Source organism: Stomoxys calcitrans, chromosome 4 (assembly GCF_963082655.1).
Source record: "Stomoxys calcitrans chromosome 4, idStoCalc2.1, whole genome shotgun sequence".
Lineage (NCBI taxonomy): Eukaryota > Metazoa > Arthropoda > Insecta > Diptera > Muscidae > Stomoxys > Stomoxys calcitrans.
The window spans coordinates 131,553,103-131,573,078 of record NC_081555.1 but is presented as its reverse complement, the minus strand read 5'-3'; the positions used below and the strand labels follow the sequence as shown (position 1 = coordinate 131,573,078).

General features: G+C 38.6%; 2 protein-coding genes and 1 long non-coding RNA gene across 3 annotated transcripts in view; 1 reads left to right on the top strand and 2 right to left on the bottom strand.

The window, feature by feature from the left end:
• LOC106082638 (nose resistant to fluoxetine protein 6) overlaps positions 1 to 9,617 on the top strand; it is a 147,127-nt gene extending 137,510 nt beyond the window's left edge. The window contains exons 9-12 of the mRNA XM_013245266.2: positions 2,621 to 2,983; positions 3,059 to 3,375; positions 8,785 to 8,933; positions 9,004 to 9,617. Coding sequence (XP_013100720.2) covers positions 2,621 to 2,983; positions 3,059 to 3,375; positions 8,785 to 8,933; positions 9,004 to 9,264 — 1,090 coding nt within the window. The 3' untranslated portion in view covers positions 9,265 to 9,617. The remainder of the gene's footprint in view (positions 1 to 2,620; positions 2,984 to 3,058; positions 3,376 to 8,784; positions 8,934 to 9,003) is intronic.
• Positions 1 to 14,854, bottom strand: part of LOC131997385 (uncharacterized) — a 101,940-nt gene extending 87,086 nt beyond the window's left edge. Inside the window, exon 1 of the long non-coding RNA XR_009398229.1 lies at positions 14,365 to 14,854. This is a non-coding gene — a long non-coding RNA (uncharacterized LOC131997385). The remainder of the gene's footprint in view (positions 1 to 14,364) is intronic.
• Positions 14,855 to 18,189: 3,335 nt separating this feature from the next.
• Positions 18,190 to 19,410, bottom strand: LOC106082622 (large ribosomal subunit protein eL37A). Its single transcript, XM_013245241.2, has 3 exons — positions 19,328 to 19,410; positions 18,884 to 19,019; positions 18,190 to 18,518 (listed from the first exon to the last, which is right to left on the bottom strand). Exons 1-3 carry the CDS (start codon positions 19,328 to 19,330, stop codon positions 18,376 to 18,378), a joined length of 282 nt encoding a protein of 93 aa, XP_013100695.1. The 5' UTR covers positions 19,331 to 19,410; the 3' UTR covers positions 18,190 to 18,375.
• Between the last annotated feature and the right edge of the window lie 566 nt (positions 19,411 to 19,976).

Sequence of the window (19,976 nt, the reverse complement as noted above, 5' to 3'; positions counted from 1 at the left end):
GACACAACAGGTGCTCAACCGTCTGCAACTCCTCCTCGTCATCTCATATCCTGCAGAAGTCTGCCTCTCCCTGCACCCAGCGCGACGTTGCAATGATCAGTCAGGACTCCTATTAGCAGTCCTTAGTCATGCTTTCTAAGCTCCAGGTTAAGTGACGTCCTATTTCTTGAAATACTCGGCCACGGGGCCTTTGACACCCTACAATTTACAGCACTTGCCCACGCCTTATTCGCGCAGTCGTCGTAGTGGGCGCCCACCCTACCAAGAAGGTCGCACAGTGGAGGTTACACTGATTCCATAGCAAGATCTGCGGCAATCATCGATCCATTCTTGGCCAGCTCGTTTGTCGCTTCATTCCCCGCCACACCTTGATGGCCTGGGATCCAGCAGGCCTGATAGCATTTCCCATGGTTCAGAAAGCACTTTGCATCTTTTATCCAGTTTCGACCTCACGCGGCCCGACGCTAGAGCCTTCAGCGCCGCCTGACTGTCCACGTATATCGTGACGGTCTGATCGAAAGACGATATAGCCATCTAGAAATCTATAAGTTTCCCTAATTTCAAGGAATTCTATGCTCCAGTGCCACTATTCAATTTATACCCATCAGTGTATACAAAGGCTTCAGAAAATAGCGTCAGCTCCACCCCAACCAATGCAGGTCCCTTAAAAGCACCCAGCTTCCCCCTCCTGGTGAAAAAGACGAGTTCAGTCTTTCTGGGATTTATAGCAAGCCCGTTCGGACAGCTCACTCAAAGCTCCCTGAACGAGGTCCACCCACCATGATGACGACGTCGTCCGCGTAGGCAACGACTTTCATCCTCTCGAAAGATCTCAGAATCCCATTGATTACCAAAAACTCAGAATAAAGGAGATAAAACTCCTCCTTGCATAGTTCCACTGGTCACAATCATCCTTATCGAACCCTCTGCCAGTGACACGTTGATAATCCGGCCCTTCAGCATCATATCAACCCTATTTACTAAAAGAGGGGGGACCTTCATGCCCACCAGAGCGTTATGTATGGAGTCCAACTTCACGTTATTAAAAGACCCCTTCTTTGTTCAAGAAGACATCCAAAGTGAAGTCGCCCATACCCGAATTCCCCTCCATGTAGCCAACCACATCATGAAGGGCACTATCAACCGACCGAACAGTGAAGGGTCGAGACGGTCCCTAATTCATGTGTCGATTAGTCTCACCAAAGTTTTCAAAATGAAGGATGGGAGGCTTATTGACCTGTATTCCTTATTGACCTGTATTCATAGTATGCTGAGGTACCAATCCTCGGGTATGCTTTCTTCTGATGCATACGCCTTATCAGCGTCGGCTCCTGCTGCCTTGTTGCCACAGCAACTTGGCCCTCATTCTGACTAGAAGGTGAACATTCCATACAATCATCAGGGATTGATTCTACGGTATTCTCTTGGCTGCCATCGTCGGACACTACCAGTTGGGTAAAATGTTGTTTCCATATCCTCAGCACACTATCTGTATCAGTTACCAGATTTCCTATTTTTGTCTCTGCACGAGGATGTCCCTGCACCAAAGCCATCGTTTCGATGTTTAATTCTTTAGTAGAGTGAATGGGACTCGACTTCTTTCGAATAGTCTACGCGGGTACAACACGTTGGATACGTAAGACCCAATTTTCGATGTCTCGGCCATACATTTTAACCACAACGGTCGATATTTCCTATCCAATGTTGGCTCTGAGCTATTCCAACGTCGTAAGCTTGTTGACATATACCAATGTCTTGAAGTAGCCCCAAAGAAAATAATCTAGAGTTATCAAATCGTACGAACGAGGCGGCCAATCAACTGAGCCATTTCTTGAGATAAAACGCTTATCAAACGAACTTTTCAATATATCGATTATAATGTGTGTTGTGTGGCTTGTGGCACCGTCCTGTTGAAACCAGGTCCATATCTTCCAATTCAGACCTTAAATTATCTGTGGTTAGAGTGCGGTAGCGTTATCGATTCATGGTGACGTGAAGATTAGCATCTTCGACGAAGAAGTATGTTCCAATAACGCCGCTGGAATGCAAACCGCACCAAACTGTTTTTGAGGATGAAGTGTTTATTCGTGAGACATGGATTCTTATCTGGCCAATAACGCTAATTTTGCTTATTGACGAACCCATTAAGCCAAAAATGAGCTTTGTCAAAATTAGAGTTAACGTTCTTAAAGTAGCGGTCACCGACTCCGAATTTCGGTAATAAATTTTTATGATTGGCAGACGTTGTTCATTCGTGTACTTTGTCATGACGAAAATTTTGAGTTTACAGAATAAATTGACAGTGATAGTTCGATGATTCGTATAAGAGTGCGATCATAAATTAAAGTTGTCAAGTCCCCATTGGAAACCAACCATAGATTATATACCGACTCGGACTATACTTGGTGAAGATGTCATAGGTTATAGAAGAAGTCATTTTGCAAAACTTCAGTTAGGGGGCCACCGTACCGCCAAGGACGCTGAATGCCTGGGTTCGAATCCTGGCAAGACCATCAGAAATATAAGTCAGGCAAGACCATCAGAATAAGTCAGATTATAAGTTTAGTTCAATTTTTTTATGCAATATTTTATAATTTTTTATAATTTTTTTTACTTCTAGCATCGTCCCTCCTCTAGCCGCTCTGATTCTTTTCTGTACCTTCATCTTGCCTATGATGGGATCGGGACCCCAATGGAACCTGGTAGTTGGACATCATGCTGATATTTGCAAACAGAATTGGTGGCGTAATCTTCTATTCATTCACAACTACTTTGGCTTTGGCAATATGTGCCTCACCCATACGCATCACTTGGGCATTGATACGCAACTCTTTACTGTGGCTCCTTTGATGATTTTCACTCTGTGGAAGTGGCCACGTAGAGGAGCAATGGCCCTTATGGCCTTGGCCCTCATTGCCACAATTGGTCGTTACTATGTTACAGTGTTGTATGAGTTATCAAATTATATATACTTTGGAACAAAGTAAGTTGATTTTAAATACTTTTAGAATGGAAACAATTTTATTTTATTATTTTCATTCCCCTTTTCTTCATTTAGCATTAAACGCTTGTTCCGCACTGCTGATCGTATGTACTCATTCCCTCCACTGCGTTCAACCGTCTATATAATGGGCATTTTCCTGGGCTATGGTTTACGCAAATTCCGTGGCATACGATTGTCAAGAAGTCAACTTCGTTGGGGCTGGTTTGTGGCCATCGCTTGCCTATTGATTTCGCTTGTGGGCCCAGCTCCTATGGGCGCTATGAGTTACACCTATAATAGTACACACTCGGCTATCTATGCCGCATTTATACCCATCACCTGGTGTATATTCTTCTGTTGGGTGGTGTTTGTTTCACACAACGGCTATACAAGTAAGTTGAATAAACCAGGGCTGCGGAGTCGACCGGTGTCGAGGTTTTGTGGCCAAAGTCGAAGTCGAACTATTGAGCCGCAGTCGGAATTCGGTTCGAAACTGCCCCGACTCTGAACCACTCTCCGACTCAGGCTAATACCCCGACACCGACTTAGACTCCAACCCGGATTCGGAGCCTAGGGTCAGACTTCCCAGCCCTGGAATAAACAAGGACTAATAAAGTGCATATATAAAGAAATCGAAATCAAACTTTCAACAACAAAACGATAAAATTTCTATGAAATTTTCTTTAAAAACAAAAATTCTATAAAACTTTCTCTAAAGACAAAAATTCTATGAAATTTTCTAGGAAATTTTCTCTAAAGACAAACTTTCTCTGAAATTTTCTCTAAAGACAAAATTTCTATGAAATTTTCTCTAAAGACAAAATTTCTATGAAATTCTCTCTAAAGACAAAATTTCTATGAAATTTTCTCTAAAGACAAAATTTCTATGAAATTTTCTCTAAAGACAAAATTTCTATGAAATTTTCTCTAAAGACAAAATTTCTATGAAATTTTCTCTAAAGACAAAATTTCTATGAAATTTTCTCTAAAGACAAAATTTCTATGAAATTTTCTCTAAAGACAAAATTTCTATGAAATTTTCTCTAAAGACAAAATTTCTATGAAATTTTCTCTAAAGACAAAATTTCTATGAAATTTTCTCTAAAGACAAAATTTCTATGAAATTTTCTCTAAAGACAAAATTTCTATGAAATTTTCTCTAAAGACAAAATTTCTATGAAATTTTCTCTAAAGACAAAATTTCTATGAAATTTTCTCTAAAGACAAAATTTCTATGAAATTTTCTCTAAAGACAAAATTTCTATGAAATTTTCTCTAAAGACAAAATTTCTATGAAATTTTCTCTAAAGACAAAATTTCTATGAAATTTTCTCTAAAGACAAAATTTCTATGAAATTTTCTCTAAAGACAAAATTTCTATGAAATTTTCTCTAAAGACAAAATTTCTATGAAATTTTCTCTAAAGACAAAATTTCTATGAAATTTTCTCTAAAGACAAAATTTCTATGAAATTTTCTCTAAAGACAAAATTTCTATGAAATTTTCTCTAAAGACAAAATTTCTATGAAATTTTCTCTAAAGACAAAATTTCTATGAAATTTTCTCTAAAGACAAAATTTCTATGAAATTTTCTCTAAAGACAAAATTTCTATGAAATTTTCTCTAAAGACAAAATTTCTATGAAATTTTCTCTAAAGACAAAATTTCTATGAAATTTTCTCTAAAGACAAAATTTCTATGAAATTTTCTCTAAAGACAAAATTTCTATGAAATTTTCTCTAAAGACAAAATTTCTATGAAATTTTCTCTAAAGACAAAATTTCTATGAAATTTTCTCTAAAGACAAAATTTCTATGAAATTTTCTCTAAAGACAAAATTTCTATGAAATTTTCTCTAAAGACAAAATTTCTATGAAATTTTCTCTAAAGACAAAATTTCTATGAAATTTTCTCTAAAGACAAAATTTCTATGAAATTTTCTCTAAAGACAAAATTTCTACGAAATTTTCTCTAAAGACAAAATTTCTATGAAATTTTCTCTAAAGACAAAATTTCTATGAAATTTTCTCTAAAGACAAAATTTCTATGAAATTTTCTCTAAAGACAAAATTTCTATGAAATTTCTATGAAATTTTCTCAGAGACAAAATTTCTATGAAATTTTCTCTAAAGACAAAATTTCTATGAAATTTTCTCTAAAGACAAAATTTCTATTTCAGGACTTCAGGCCAAAAATAATAAAATCGTGGAAAAATTATTCAAACTTAATATTTTGACCATGGTGGATAAAAACAGGCTCTCAAGCCGTGTGGCCACGGCACCTAGGATATATGGACTAACGAAAATCCACAAAGCAGGAATGCCCCTAAGACTTTTCTGCTCTTCCATGAATTCTCCCACATATGGGCTATCTAAATATTTGACTTAAACAACTTGACAACCGATTCATAGTTTAACATTAAGGATGGACTTCAGTTTAGAAACGGGGTCAACGATCAAACTACCCACAATACGGAGATACTCGTTTCATTGGATGTTATCTCCGTATTTCCAATCGTACTAGTAAATTAGGCTATTCGGGTAATAAAAAAGAAGTGGACTACCATGGAAAAGTCTGCCAAGATCGCAATGGATAAATTAATAGATATGTAAATTGTGCATAAAGGACTCCAGGTATTTTACATATATTGACAGGATATATGAACAAAGAAAAGGCATGCCAATGCCTTTTCTTTGTTCACCGATTATTGCAGACATCATAATGGAAGAATTTCTAAATGCGACAAGGAAGAACTTAACAAAAAGAGGCAAGACTATTGACAGATATGTAGACCATATGGAAAATACACTCCGAGAACTGAATTCGTTTGACAAACAAATCCAGTTTACAATGGAACACGAGAGGAAGAACAAATTACCATACCTGGGCACCATGGTTTATAGACAGGAATACAAGTTAAAACTAAACTGGTACCAAAAGGGTACGACGTCAGGGAGATAAATTAATTTCCAATGAAAACATTCATGACGGATAAAGATTAATACAGCAACAAATTTCATAGAGAGGGTTATTAAAATCAGTGACACCATTTTTTACAACGAGAACGAGAAGAAAATACGACAAATCCTCTGATTAAATGGTTTTTCAAGGAGGCCACCGTAGCGCAGAGGTTAGCATGTCCGCCTATCACGCTGAACGCCTGGGTTCGAATCCTGGCGAAATCATCAGAAAAAATTTTCAGCGGTGGTTTTCCCCTCCTAATTCTGGCAACATTTCTGAGGCACTATGCCATGTAAAACTTCTCTCCAAAGAGGTGTCGCACTGCGGCACGCCGTTCGGACTCGGCTATAAAAAGGAGGCCCCTTATCGTTGAGCTTAAACTTGAATCGGACAGCACTCATTGATATGTGAGAAGTGTGCAAAATTTGCATTTCCAAATGGTTTTTCAAACAACGCCATAAACAGTCTTATCAAACACGTAATGAAAAAATCTTCCAACACGGAAAAGGATAAATCGCCAAAGGTATTCAAATCTACAATTTACATCTCCGGCTTTTCGGAACGCTTAAAAAATTCGGATATATATATCAAAAATAACTACAGATTACCATTTAAAGCAACAACAACGTAGGCAATCTCTATAGCAGGACAAAGACTAAAATATATAAAGAAGATAAGTCTGATATAGTTAATAAGATACAATGGAATGGAAATGAGGTTGACTCATGCCCAATGGAATATGTAGGCACTACAAGTACAAAACTAAAAACTCGAATTTCGGACCACAAATCGGACCAAAAACTGTCTCACAAACATATAGAACAAATGACGGCACTTGACGCTCATTGCAGCTTGACAGGACACATTCCAAACCTTAAGGGCGTAGAAACTTTTGTTCCGTGTAGACTCAAAAAACAGCTGAACCGATTCCTTGAAATTTTTACAGATTGTGTAGGTTGGTCTGGAAGGAAACATAGGCTATATAATTTTTTTATATCGGAAGAGGGCGGACCCTCCCCCTTACCCCAAAACTATTACCCATAAATAAAAATGGACCGTCCGGGACAAAATGGGACTTAAATCAAAGGTATTCAGGAGTAGAGTGCGAATCATATTAACGTGGGGCCGCCCTAAACCCAAAACCCCCTAAAATAGGTCTTTTGGACGATCATGACAATATGGGACACAAATGAAAGGTATTCGGGAGTAGATTGTGAATATGGCCACGAAATAGAAATAGGCTTTATAATTTGTTGATTTCGGATGGGGGCGGACCCTCCCTCTTTACCAAAGAACACCACCCAAAATCAATCGGGACAATATGGCTATCAAATGAAAGGTTTTGGTAAATAGAATATGAATATGGTATTAAAATTGGGGTCTAAGTACCCATCGAGCCTCCCGAACCCTAAAATTCCCCCAAACAGAAATATAGGGCGTTCATGACAATACTGTCCTCAAATGAAAGATATTAGGGAGTAGATTACGAATCTGAGTGCCATCCCTCCCTCAAAAAGCACTTCTCATTACATTAATTTTCAAAATCACCAGATCTCGGAGATTGGTAATGCGATTCGTTCGAAAATGTTTCTTGCACTCTCACAGTCAAAACAAAACATGGTTTCTTTTGTTGGGGTCGGGTGCCTCGGGCGCCGTCCAAATCCCGCCAAATGGATATATAGACCAATCACGACAATATAGAGCTCAAACGAAAGGTGCTTGAGGGAAAAACCAATTTGATATCCAATTGAAGAGCCATGTGTTTGGGGAACTGCTATTTGATATTTAAATTGATGGATTTTCGGGAAATTGATACTCATTTTCGGTACAAAGTCCCTGGGGTTCATCCCACCCTCAAACAGATTTTATTAACCGATCATGCCATTATGGGGCTCATATAAAATGTATTTGAAAGAAGAGTACGAAGCGTCTATTTACATTAAAGGCCAAGTGTTTTTCTAAACCGGAAGTATTTACCAAAAGAAAGGTATTTGGGAGGGCACACTTCTCACACCTCAATGAAAGCTTTTTGATTTAAGTTTAAACTCACTGATAAGGAAGTTTTTTTATAGACGTGTCCGAATTGCGTGCCGCAATGCGACATTTCTTTAGGACCCTCCCCCTTACCCTAATTTTCAGAAACGCCAGATCTCGGAGATGCGTGAATCGAAGCACGAATCTGATATCAATATTTGAGAAAAGTGTCTATGGGGCCACTCCACCCCTACAACACCACCCAAATAGGAAGTATTCGCTCACTATTGAAATATGAGGCTCAAATAAAAGGGTTTTTAGAATTCAAATTAAAGGTATTTGGGAGTAGGCCACGTATCTGATATCAACATTAGGGACCAACTGTCTAAGGAACGTCCTACCACCAGGAAAACCCCAAAAAAGGACGTATTTGCTCACCAATTAAGATTAGAAAACGAATTTGATAACCTATTTTGGGCCATGTGTTTAGGGGATGCCTCATCGTGTAAACTCCCCTCGAAATTAATTGCAATGTGGAGTTAAAAAAATGTATTTTTGAGAGAAGAGCGCGATGCTGATCTTTTTTCAGGGCCAATTGTCATCAGTTTTTTAACAATTGTTTTCATAACCTCGAGCCGAGCAAAGCAAAAAAGTATTTTTCTATAAAGACAAAATTCCCTTCAGACTTTCTGTAAAAACAAAAATGTTTATAAGATTTTCTCTACAAAATTTCCATTGAATTTTCTTTGCAAACAAAATTTTTATGAAATTTCCATGAATTTTTTTTTTGCACCATTTTTTTACAATTTGCCGATATACTTCTCCAGCTGAGTTGTTATTAATCCTATATTCTTTTGCCCTTTCAGACTTCATAACAAAACTGAGTTCTTGGCATGGTTTCCAGGTGACCACAAAACTATCATATGCCATATATTTGACACAATTCCCTGCATACTTCTTCAATGTCGGACGTCGTCGTCATGTGCATCACTATTATAACTTCGTTTCAATGATGGTGATTATACTTTTGTCTCAATTTAAGTTTTACATTTTTTACTAACACAATTTTCCCTTGTCCTCCCTAGATCGATACCAATGAGTTCATATGCATATTTTTGGCCTCGGTGACATTGACTGTCCTTTTTGATGCTCCCTTCCAAAATATACGAAAAATAATTATGAAACGTCCAACCAAAGCGACCTCAGAAAATGCCATCACAAACTCCTCCTCCACAACCAAAAGCAACCAAAGTGATGTTAGCGAAGCTTCTACACCCTCCCCGTCTTCATCATCCTCGTCTTCGTCAACAATAGATAAATCATCGCAGCATCTGCACTCCGACTAAGGGCAACAGAGAATGATGTGATCTCCCTTTCATCTTCATTCTGCATAGGGGGGTGGGTCAGTTACATCCATTCTAAATTCACATGTCTACGGGCATGTGATTTGTGTATTTAATAGTTTAGTCTAGTTGTAGTCTTATTTAATTCGATTATATATATATAACGTTAAAACTTTTCTTCATCTAAGCGCATTTTTTCATGTAAGTCCTAAATTAATTTTTTACATTAAACGACTTTATTCCTGTACATACATACATACATACACGCACCTGCATTCATGTGTAGTATTATTTTTTAATTTGTATTCATTCGAAACTAAAGAGTTTTATTTAGTCATTTGTTTGTCAATTAAGCCATACATTTGTACAGAAAAGTAGAGAGATAAAAAATCCAAATAAAATATAAAAACAAAGAATTTAAAGAAAAAACTCTAACTTTTTTTATTTTTAGGTAGCTGAACCGGTCTACTCCACAGCGCCTTCTTTCATTTTCTGATACCTTGAGCCCCTTATTGGCATGTTCCGTAAAAAAAGTCCTGTTTGATGGTGTTTTGAGGGTGGGACACACCCTACAAAAATTCGCTCTTCTGCTCTTCTCTTAAATGCCTTTCTTTAAACCACATATTGCCATGGATGGAAAATATGTCCTTTTTGGGAGTATTTTTAGGGTGAAGTGCGCCTTATTGCCTTTTACCTTTGTTTGAACCCCTTATTACCATGGTCGATAGATATGTCCAATTCGGTTTTGAATCTAGAGATCGTCCGCCAAATCCAAAAACATGGCTATAGCCACATCCCCCTTCCGCCTTCCGTCTACCTGTTGAAATCACGCTACAGTCTTCATAGATAAATATATTGAGCCGAAACTTTGCACAGATTCTTCTTTTGTAGATAGGCAGTTTAAGTTCGAAGATGGGCTATATCGGACTATTACTTATTGTAGCCCCCATATAGACGTGTCGCCCGATTTAGGGTATTGAACTCATAATTGCATTTATAACCCAATATCGCTGAAATTTGGCACAGCGAGTTATATGATGCACATCAATACTCGTACCGAATATATTCTAGATCGGACTATATTTCGATATAGCTGTCATATATACCGATCTCCCGATTTAAGATCTTAGCCCCATAAAAGCCACATTTATTGTGTTAAGATACCCGACATACGCTTTTGGTGAAATTTGGCATATTGAGTGGTGTTAAGACCCCCTATAAATGCGTAAGGTATGGTCTAGATTGGATTATATCTTAATACAGCCTCCATATAGACCGATTCCTAGATCAAGGGCCTTAGGCCGCATTTATTTTCCTGTTTCGCTGAATATTACACAGTTAGTTGCCTGTGCTCTTGAAGTCCGTGCCGAAAATGGTTTAGATTGGGAATATCCCCTATACAGATCCATCTCCCGGTTAAAGGTCTTTCTCCCATAACTTTGTCATCCGATTTTGCTGAAATTTGGTACGCTGGTCGCCAAATATCGCGCAGATAGAATCATATTGGAACATGTGTATATGTTTACATATGCATGTACTCGAGGTAATGTGTATCCAAAGTTGGGTCAGTCTGAATATATTTTATATAAAAGCGGAAACTTTATTTTTGCTCAGCGTTCTTTATAAAGGACGATCTGCTAAGCAACCAGACTATGTGCAAAATGTCATTGCTTTGCAAAGCCCAGAGCTCTTGGTGGGCCCTTAAAGTTGACCCCCTCGGCCCAACAACATTTTGTTCGAGCTGACAAAAGCGCAGCAATGGTCCGATATTGAGGATTTTTGTAGAAAAATTCGGGCAGAATTGATTATTAGCATCAAAATGAAAATGGAAGCATAAATGCTTTGGCAAATCGCAGAATACAAAGCCAATCGCAACCAAAATTCAAAAAAATTAAAAGTCTAAAATCCTCGACACCAGAGTAGATATTGTCGACCTCAACAGACATTTCTTACTCACTACCCAGCAATAACAAGAATTTTGAAAATCAGACCACAAATAAAGATTTTGCAGTCTGAACAAATTTTCGAAAAGGCGAGGTGACCCACTTTAGGGGCCTGCCAAGATGCAAGCGGATCACCTAGGGCGATAAAATTTTGCATATAAATTAATTTAAATTTAAATTTAAATTAAAAATTTAAAATTCCAAAGAGATATCTGTACCCGTGTTCAAACGCAGTTTTTTACTAGACTGACCCGACGAGATGCGCCCGTTTATTCAACCGTCTATTTATTGAGTAAGATGGGGAGTCATTCGTCGTAGTTTTGATCTCTAGGCCAATAAACAAACATCACAGTTACAAATTTCATTCGCAGTGCCAAGTTATCCAAGGCGCTGGGCGCAGAAGGAAACTCTACACTGTTGCTGAAGAACTTGGATGTACCCGAAGTTGCATACATGATACAAATCCTCAACCTGTTTCTGAGCACTCTCATAATTTCTGATGTCTGAAAAATGGGCAGAGTGATCCCGCTACTGAAAGCTGGAAAGGGGCCGTGTTAAGGAGAGTCGTACGTAACGATTTCCATTTTCTCGCCATTAGCCATGGCGCTTGAGTGATTTCTTCTCCCGAGCTTAGTTAAAGAAGTTACATTTGCTGAACATCAGCGCGGATTCCATAGATTGTACAGCACGTTGATTACTTTGCTTGCCATTACTACACATATTAACAGTCTCTTAAATCAAGTCAGGCCATGCGATAGGGCGGTCCTCGTGGGTTAAAAACAATCGAAGGCTTTCGATGCAGTCAGCCATGGCACGCTTATTGACGAGATCTCCAGCACATCCCTCCATCCAGGCCTGAAACTTTGGACAGCGAGTTATTCGTATGCTCGTCATTGGTATGGAGAATTCGGAATAATAAGAAATAGCCTTGTAATACCAACGGCAATTTTTAACTCTCGTTAAAGACATCTGTGATATGTTGAACCTCATCCTCACCTTAATTTGCCACTTAATTCCTGTAGGAAATTTGAAGATAGTACATACATATGAGGCCACCGTAGAGCAGAGGTTAGCATGTCCGCCTATGACGCTAAACTCCTAGGTTCGAATCCTGGCGAGACCACCTAAAAAATGTTCAGCGGTGGTTTTCCCCTCCTAATGCTGGCAACATTGGTAAGGTACTTCTCTCACTGCGGCACGCCGTACGGACTCGGCCATAAAAAGGAGGTCCCTAATCATTGAGCTTAAAATATAATCGGAATAAAATATAACTCATTGATACGTGAGAATTTTGCCCCTGTTCCTTAGTGGAATGTTCATGGGCAAAATTTGCATTTTCGTCGTCTGCTAGAAATTTTAAATATTGGCCAAATCTTGAGCCACACTGTTCACTACATGGATAGCGGAAATATGTTGGCAATTAGATTTGACAGTCGGTGGTGTAACACTTCCCAACATCAATTATACCAAAATGCTTCTTTTTACATTTAACAACCTTTACAGGTCCTTCGCACATATTACTGCAAATCTTGACAAAGTCAGAAGTAGGAACAAAGTCCTAAAGTCACTTACTGACAGAACTTGGGGTGCTGATAATGAAACCTTATTGACTGCATATAAAGCAATTGGCCAGAGTAATAAGATTCATCCTGCCAGACTTCTATTCTACGTACTGTGACGGAATTTCTAATGGAGGTTACGGTGGCGGAAACGGCGAATAGCTACAGAGTGGATGTGAACATTTGAGGTCAACCGCCACCGATAGCACATAAAGAGGTTAACCTCTCCCGGCAAAACAGAGTAGTTGCAACTCAACTACAATCCAGCAAATGCAGCCATCTCTATTCCTAAGATTGATTCACGTGATAGTTGTGTGTCCCAAGTGGGACTACACTTCGCATGTTAATCTGTCCCGTCAATCCTACTCGACTCTCTACCACATCCTCCGGACTCAGAATATTTAACAAAACCAATGCTACGACCTCGACCCCGTAATGGCGAGGAGCACCGTAGAGTGGAACAGGGAGTTCCCCAAGGCGGGGTGATATCTCCGGCACTGTTTAACCTCTACCTATCCTCCATTCCACCCCCTCCAGACGGCATAGAGATCGTTTTATATGCGGACAATTGTACGATCATTGTATCACGCCCTCCCACCCATTGTTGAGATCTACGATGGGTCGAACGTCTACCTCAACGAACTTGCCTCATATTTCGCTGCAAGAAATCTGAAGATATCTGCCACCAAATCTTCAGCCACATTGTTCACTACAACTACGCATGAGGTGAATGTCGAGCTGACTGTGATGGTCGATGGAAAAATGATTCCGACCATCAAGTGTCCCATATTTGCGTCATATTTGACAACTCTTACCCATTCTTCCTACATGCCACAGTAATTTGCGATAAAGTCCAAAATAGTAAGGTCCTCAAGTCACTTGCCGGCAGCACTTGGGGTACAGACAAGGAAAACTTGTTGACCATGTACAAAGCAATTGGCAGGTCTGTGGTAATTTATGCACCGCCAGTGTGGTCTTGTCAGTTCTGTGACACGCAGTGGAATAATATTCAGATCTTACAGAATGCCGACCTCCGAACTGCGACGGGCTGTCTCCTCAGTTCTCAAGGATTGATGCGGACGTACAAGACAAGGGACCACACGTTACACGTCAACTGTTTTAACTGCCCAGCCAGACCCACTCGACTCAGACCCAGAACCCTCTAGTCGCAACCCATCTTAGTCGCAGAGTTCCTGGATCTTAAAACTCAACAGAATCAAGCAAACGAAAGATAGAACACAACAAACTGCTACAACAACAACGTTGCCGCAGCGACCGGTTTTATAGACCAAAACGAGCTGACTCATCTGTAGGAGTTTGGTGAGGATCGGTACCTCCAAATGCAGTGACTACAACACAACCACAAAGGCTATGACATTTGTTATTTATCTAAAAGATATCTTCTAAACTTCTCATATTCCTGCCCATCGTTCAAACGTGATTCTAAGAAAAAGTTTGTAAAGTGATAAACATAATCTAATCTTAATAGGCAATGCATTTTTAATACAGAGATATGTACCTACTCTAAAAGCAAATCAAAAAACCTTCCGAAGTCTTAAATGCTTTCGAAACAGCCATATAATGTAAAAAAATTAACTTACCATTTTTTGTTTCGTCAACGTCGCCAATTTTTTGAGGTTATGTTGTTGTTTACCTTCAGTTTTTACAAAATCAAATGAAATTTTCAAATACATTTTAACACTTTATGGCACTACTCTTTATCAGTTATAAGTTTCCCGTCGTGTAATAACCGGAAATATGCAATTATTTGATTGCAAACTAATGCAACTAGCCATTGCTTTAATCCTTATTTTTGTTATATCTTATATCGTAATCGACGTACGGGGGTGACCAAAGAGTACATTGTACTAGATTTTCAAGATAGTATGTCCTGCTTACTTTTGCATTTACTTGGCTTATGTTCTATTAGATCACAAACACACCCATACACACACACCAGTCATCTGGCAGACGACTATAAGCCCTATATAAGTCGCTTTGCTTACTTGGGCCCAAAGATTTGTTCTCGTTGTAATATCACACGCTATACTCAAGAATTTTTGGAATATTGCACTACACTTAACTTGTTTACACTATTATTATAAAATGCACTGCATATATAAACAAATCGAAGACGCGTAAATGCCAGTGCAATTATTGTAAAAGACTTGTAATGAAAACAAATGACGGCTAACAGGAACACTTGTAATGATAATTTGAAGAATTATACGTTGATATTCCAACAAAAGTCTTTGATATTTTATTTTCACTATCTATTGTATATATACAATATTTTATTTGACTTTTTTTGTACATTTTACACTTTCTTAACACTTAATTTAACAAATCATTTCTTTTTTGTCCTTTCCTTCCTTTGATTATTATTGACACTGAAATATGGCGCAAATTTTCATTTTTGTTGTTATGCAAAAGCTCTAAAACATGGTTGCATAATCTAGTAGTAGTTTTAGGGAGTTGGTTTATCCCCCTATCGTTAGGTATTTGTTTGCATGTGGAGTTGGTGATCCTCGTCAAGCTCGAATTGGCGAGCAAGCTCGTTCCGGTCTATACTACCGATTGCCGCGGTAACATGATGGCCATTGGTTATTTTAAGACGCCAATAACTCGCCTTGTCGTATCGAACATCATATGCACTCAATATTTAAGCAAGATCCGTTGCCACCCGGCCTCACACTAAGACTCTCCACTCGATACCACTGATTGTCCGCGACTCCAGTTGCAACCTGTGAACATGCCCGGTAGCTCCCAGCTAAGCTTCTCTTGATAACGAAGAACAACACACAGATTGAAGTCCAAAGTTCCAGCCTGTGTGATGCTCATAGTTATCCCGTCCCGGCGGTATTTCGTAGTATGTATTGAGCAAATTTGTCAATCACTTTGCATTTAGCACTCGTCTAAAGCGGACGCTTCGGGGTTCATTGCATAGTCATATCGTTTATATACAGTTTATCATATCGTTTATATACATATAATGGATAATTTGTAAGATCAATTAATTTTAATAACATTTATGAATTACTTAATAACTTCAATCCCATGGTAGCCGGTTGTACGTACCTGATTGACCCGATGGAGTTCTTCATCGGCAAGGGCTGCCGCCTCAGTGTACAACACACTGCTACAACAACAACTTAATAACTTACTCTATAATTATATACTTTTATTTTATATTACGTGGTTAAAATATATTTGGAACCATATATTTGTTCGTTTTTAACAATATGTTATTTTGTATAAAATTACAAATTAAATCTTTTTGAAATGAAATCCACAATAGCTTATTCACAAAATAATACTACAATATGCAACGGTGTAGGAAAGCTTTAGCAAAGCATCCAGCCATATTTGCATTTTTGTGTGTCACCCTGCAATTAAATAAAAATATTACACATACGGATATACAAATCATAAATTAAAAATTTGTTCAAAAAAATGTTAAATGTATAGCCATTTAATGTTGAATATGTAAACAAGATTGTAGTACTAGTTCCTAAACACATATTTGATCGATGTTGTTGTAAAAGTCGTGCACACAAAATGCAACACATAGAATAAGTTTGGCTCCATTTGAGTTATGATGAGTGGTTAACGGCTATGTATACATGGAAGAAAAAAATTTCCATTTTTTTGACAAATCAGGTCATAAATATTCACACCACTGGTGTACGCTTTTCCATGCACTCATGCAAGTCTAATTTCTAGCTAAATGGATACGTAAACACCAAATGGCGTTTTGATTTCGTATCCCTAAATTCCACAAATGACTGGCGGCCACATAGATAGTTCGCAACCCAGCCTTTCAGGCCTGGCTGGAGGGACGTATTGGCTATTTCCTCAAATAAGTCCAGTGCCACGAGGACCGTCCTATCACATGGCCTAGGCTGATAGAAGCCACAGCAAAAGTGTGTGGTGATGGCTTGCAAAGCCGTTGTTGTCCTATACGGACTTCAAAATACATTACGATGATCGGTAAATGGAAATTCTCTAACGAGGCTCGGGAGGAGTAGTACCTCAAGCGTCGTGGCTAATGGTGAGGGTATTGAGATTGGTCTATACGACTCCCCTCTTACTCGGGTCCTTTCCAGGCTTCCAGACATTGGGTACTATAAGAGTGTTCAAAGACAGGTTGATGACTGTTGTAAGTTACTCGACTCCAGGTTGATCCATATTATTCAGCATCACTGTAGAGATTCCGTCGGGCCCAACATCTTGGATGATTTGGCGGCATGGACAAATTGTGATGATGTTCATCGGGTAGGACATGGATACGATGAATGTCACTCTTCATTGCTGTCTCTCTCAGCATGCAAAATAAATTGATGGTTGAACAACCTGACTCGCATCTTCGGATCAGTCACAGTTACGTCGCCAAAACTGACTTAACAGTAGACCACAGCTTACCCAAACAGATACCTAAGTTATATTGCTCCTAGTGTTCCAGCCACAAATTCCGCTTATGTTCGTTGACTACCCTGTTAATTCCCAGATTAAGCTCGCTGATTCTGGGGTTAGTGGGGTCCGTACAACGAATCCCATCACGCTCGTTTGTGAGTACCAGCCGGTATTCAACCCTCGTCTCGGAATTTCCAGCCGGTATTCGACCGACGTCTCGGCAACAAGCACATTTGAGCGGCGATTGGTGTACTCTCTGAAGTCAGCCCAATTGGCCTTCTTTTAATTGATAAACGTCCGGAAACGAGCTCATGAAGTTGGGTGGTCGGTCAATACGGCTTGCCAGGTTACGTCAATCAGGAGATCAGGGAATGCAATGGATATGTGTGAGGAGCTGCTGCACCTCCTCATAATCGTTGTGGTCGCATCCTCAGCCTTCAATATGCTCTACCAAGGCTAAGACCCGCTAATCGTTAACTAGGTTAACCAGACGATTATGGCCAGATAGTAGCCCACTTATGTCGCGCTTGAAGGTTTGACCATTAACTGGGTCACAACTACCAACTGGCTGCTATCGCCAAGATCCGCTGGTTGCTACCTAGGGGAGAATGTATGAAACGTGATGCGAATTAAAGTCTCCTACAACCAGACGATTGTGGCCAGACAGTAGACCATTTATGTCGGCCTTGTTAGCCTGACCATTAACTGGGTCACAACTACCAACCAGCGGTATGCACACGTTATATAGCTCTTTCTCGGCAGTACCGGACTTGACTGCTATCCCCATGCACTCCATGTGAACACTTCTTTCCGCGCTTGGGCTAGCTCCTGTCATTCTGGACCACTTCTCTCCAAAAAGCTTAAACTATAAGAGAGGTAAACATCAAGCCGCATATCACTAATTGAAGCTCACTTGCCATTTTATTCCCATGATGACCCTTTTTTGTTTTAGTTTAAAATTTAAAAATCTCCCACATGTAACTCTCTCAGATTTGAAAACACCGTGCAAAATGTACCTTATCTTTTTTTAAAAATCATCTTGTTTTTTATTTTTGTTTTCCACAACGTATTCACATTATCATTGATGTTGTTCATTCAATAAACAAACGTTAACATAAAAAATATGGTCATTAAAAAAAGAAAGGTTTCTACCGGCGACAACCCACAAACCTACTGTCGACTACTTAGATACATAGCATCTATTTAGCTTGAGTGGCCTTCTTGGGTTTGGCTTGAGTGCCTTCACGGAATCCGTTACGGAAACGTCTACGGACAACCTTCAAATGACGCATGCGGCCGGTACCAGTGGTCTTCCTCCTCTTGGCCTTGATGGACCAGTTGTCTGCAAAAAAAAGCGAAGAAAACAACAATAAGTATAAATAAAACAAATGAAGTGCTAAATTCAAAATATTTTAAGCAAATAAATGTTCAAAACAATCATATGGTCGCTGAGATAAATTACCCTTTTAACCCATTAATGATGAAGTGCTTCAATTATTCTATCTGTGTGCTTGGGACGCAAAGCTATGGCAAAGAAGCTAAAGTCTTCAAAACACAGACATATATGTTATAGGTAAAATCAGCGAAGATTTCCAAAACCACTTAAGAAACCAATGAATGTGGAAACCAAACATTCCAATTAGTCTAATATATACACTAATATTATGTCAGTTATTGGTTGCTTGACAAAATTATATTTATACTTACAGGAACGCAACTTAGCAGCGGGATAGCCGCATTGGGCACAAGTTGACTTTTGAATGTGGTAGGAAGAGCGACCGCAACGACGGCACAAAGTGTGCGTCTTATTATGGCGTTTACCAAAGCTGGATGTACCTTTCGTCTGTGGAAAATTAGAAAAATATGGTTGTTATTTATGTTTGTTATTGCACTTTCCTTTGTTTAATAATAACTATTTTAAATCTTGACTGAACCGTAAATCCATCACCACAAAAATCACTGTGTAAACATTAACTTCATTGACACCGATTTTGCTTATGCATACTTCGATGTTTTCGCAAAACCTAGGACGCAGAACATAATTTATTTTACGTTTGACATATACCATTCATTTTCTCAAAATTTTCACTTGTGATGGCTGGGAAAATTCAAGATTTAAAAACTTTTTCATAATTTTCAATAAATTCCTACCATCTTGGATCGAAAGACCACAGAAGAAAGAGCGACACAAGAAAGAGAACAATTACAGCCAACTTCACATGACGTGACATATGTCAAAATCAACTACAACTAACTTCACTATGAGGTTAATCTAAACAAAAAAAGTATTTCAAAAAGGAAATTTTGAGAAAAAATATTTGTAATTTGTTTGGAATTTATTCCTTAATTAAACTTTCTCAATTGCAACTAAGGTAATATATATACTTCTTTTTTTTATATTAAAGTAAACTAACTTGATACTTGACAATTTTTTGAAGTAAATCTTGAGGCGCTATGTACAGTTTCAAGAGCTCTAATGTATTATTTTAAAATCGTTGCCATTGCATGCTAAGGTTTCAATGGGATCTTTACAAGTTGGGGATGGTAATCTATTCTGCTTTCGGAATAGTCGCTGAATTTTTTAATTGTTCCGCGATTGAAATTTGACAGCAATCAAATGTTTTTTGTTTCAATACCCAAACTTTTTCTTTATCTGCACTTATTGTTTTCGCAAATAAATATGGAAAATGTACCATTGAAACAAACAAAAATGATGCCCGCTTTAGTTTTAAGTGCTGCCAGTTTGATTTTTATTTTGTATTTACAATGGCTTTACAGTTGAGTACATTTTTTTTTATTT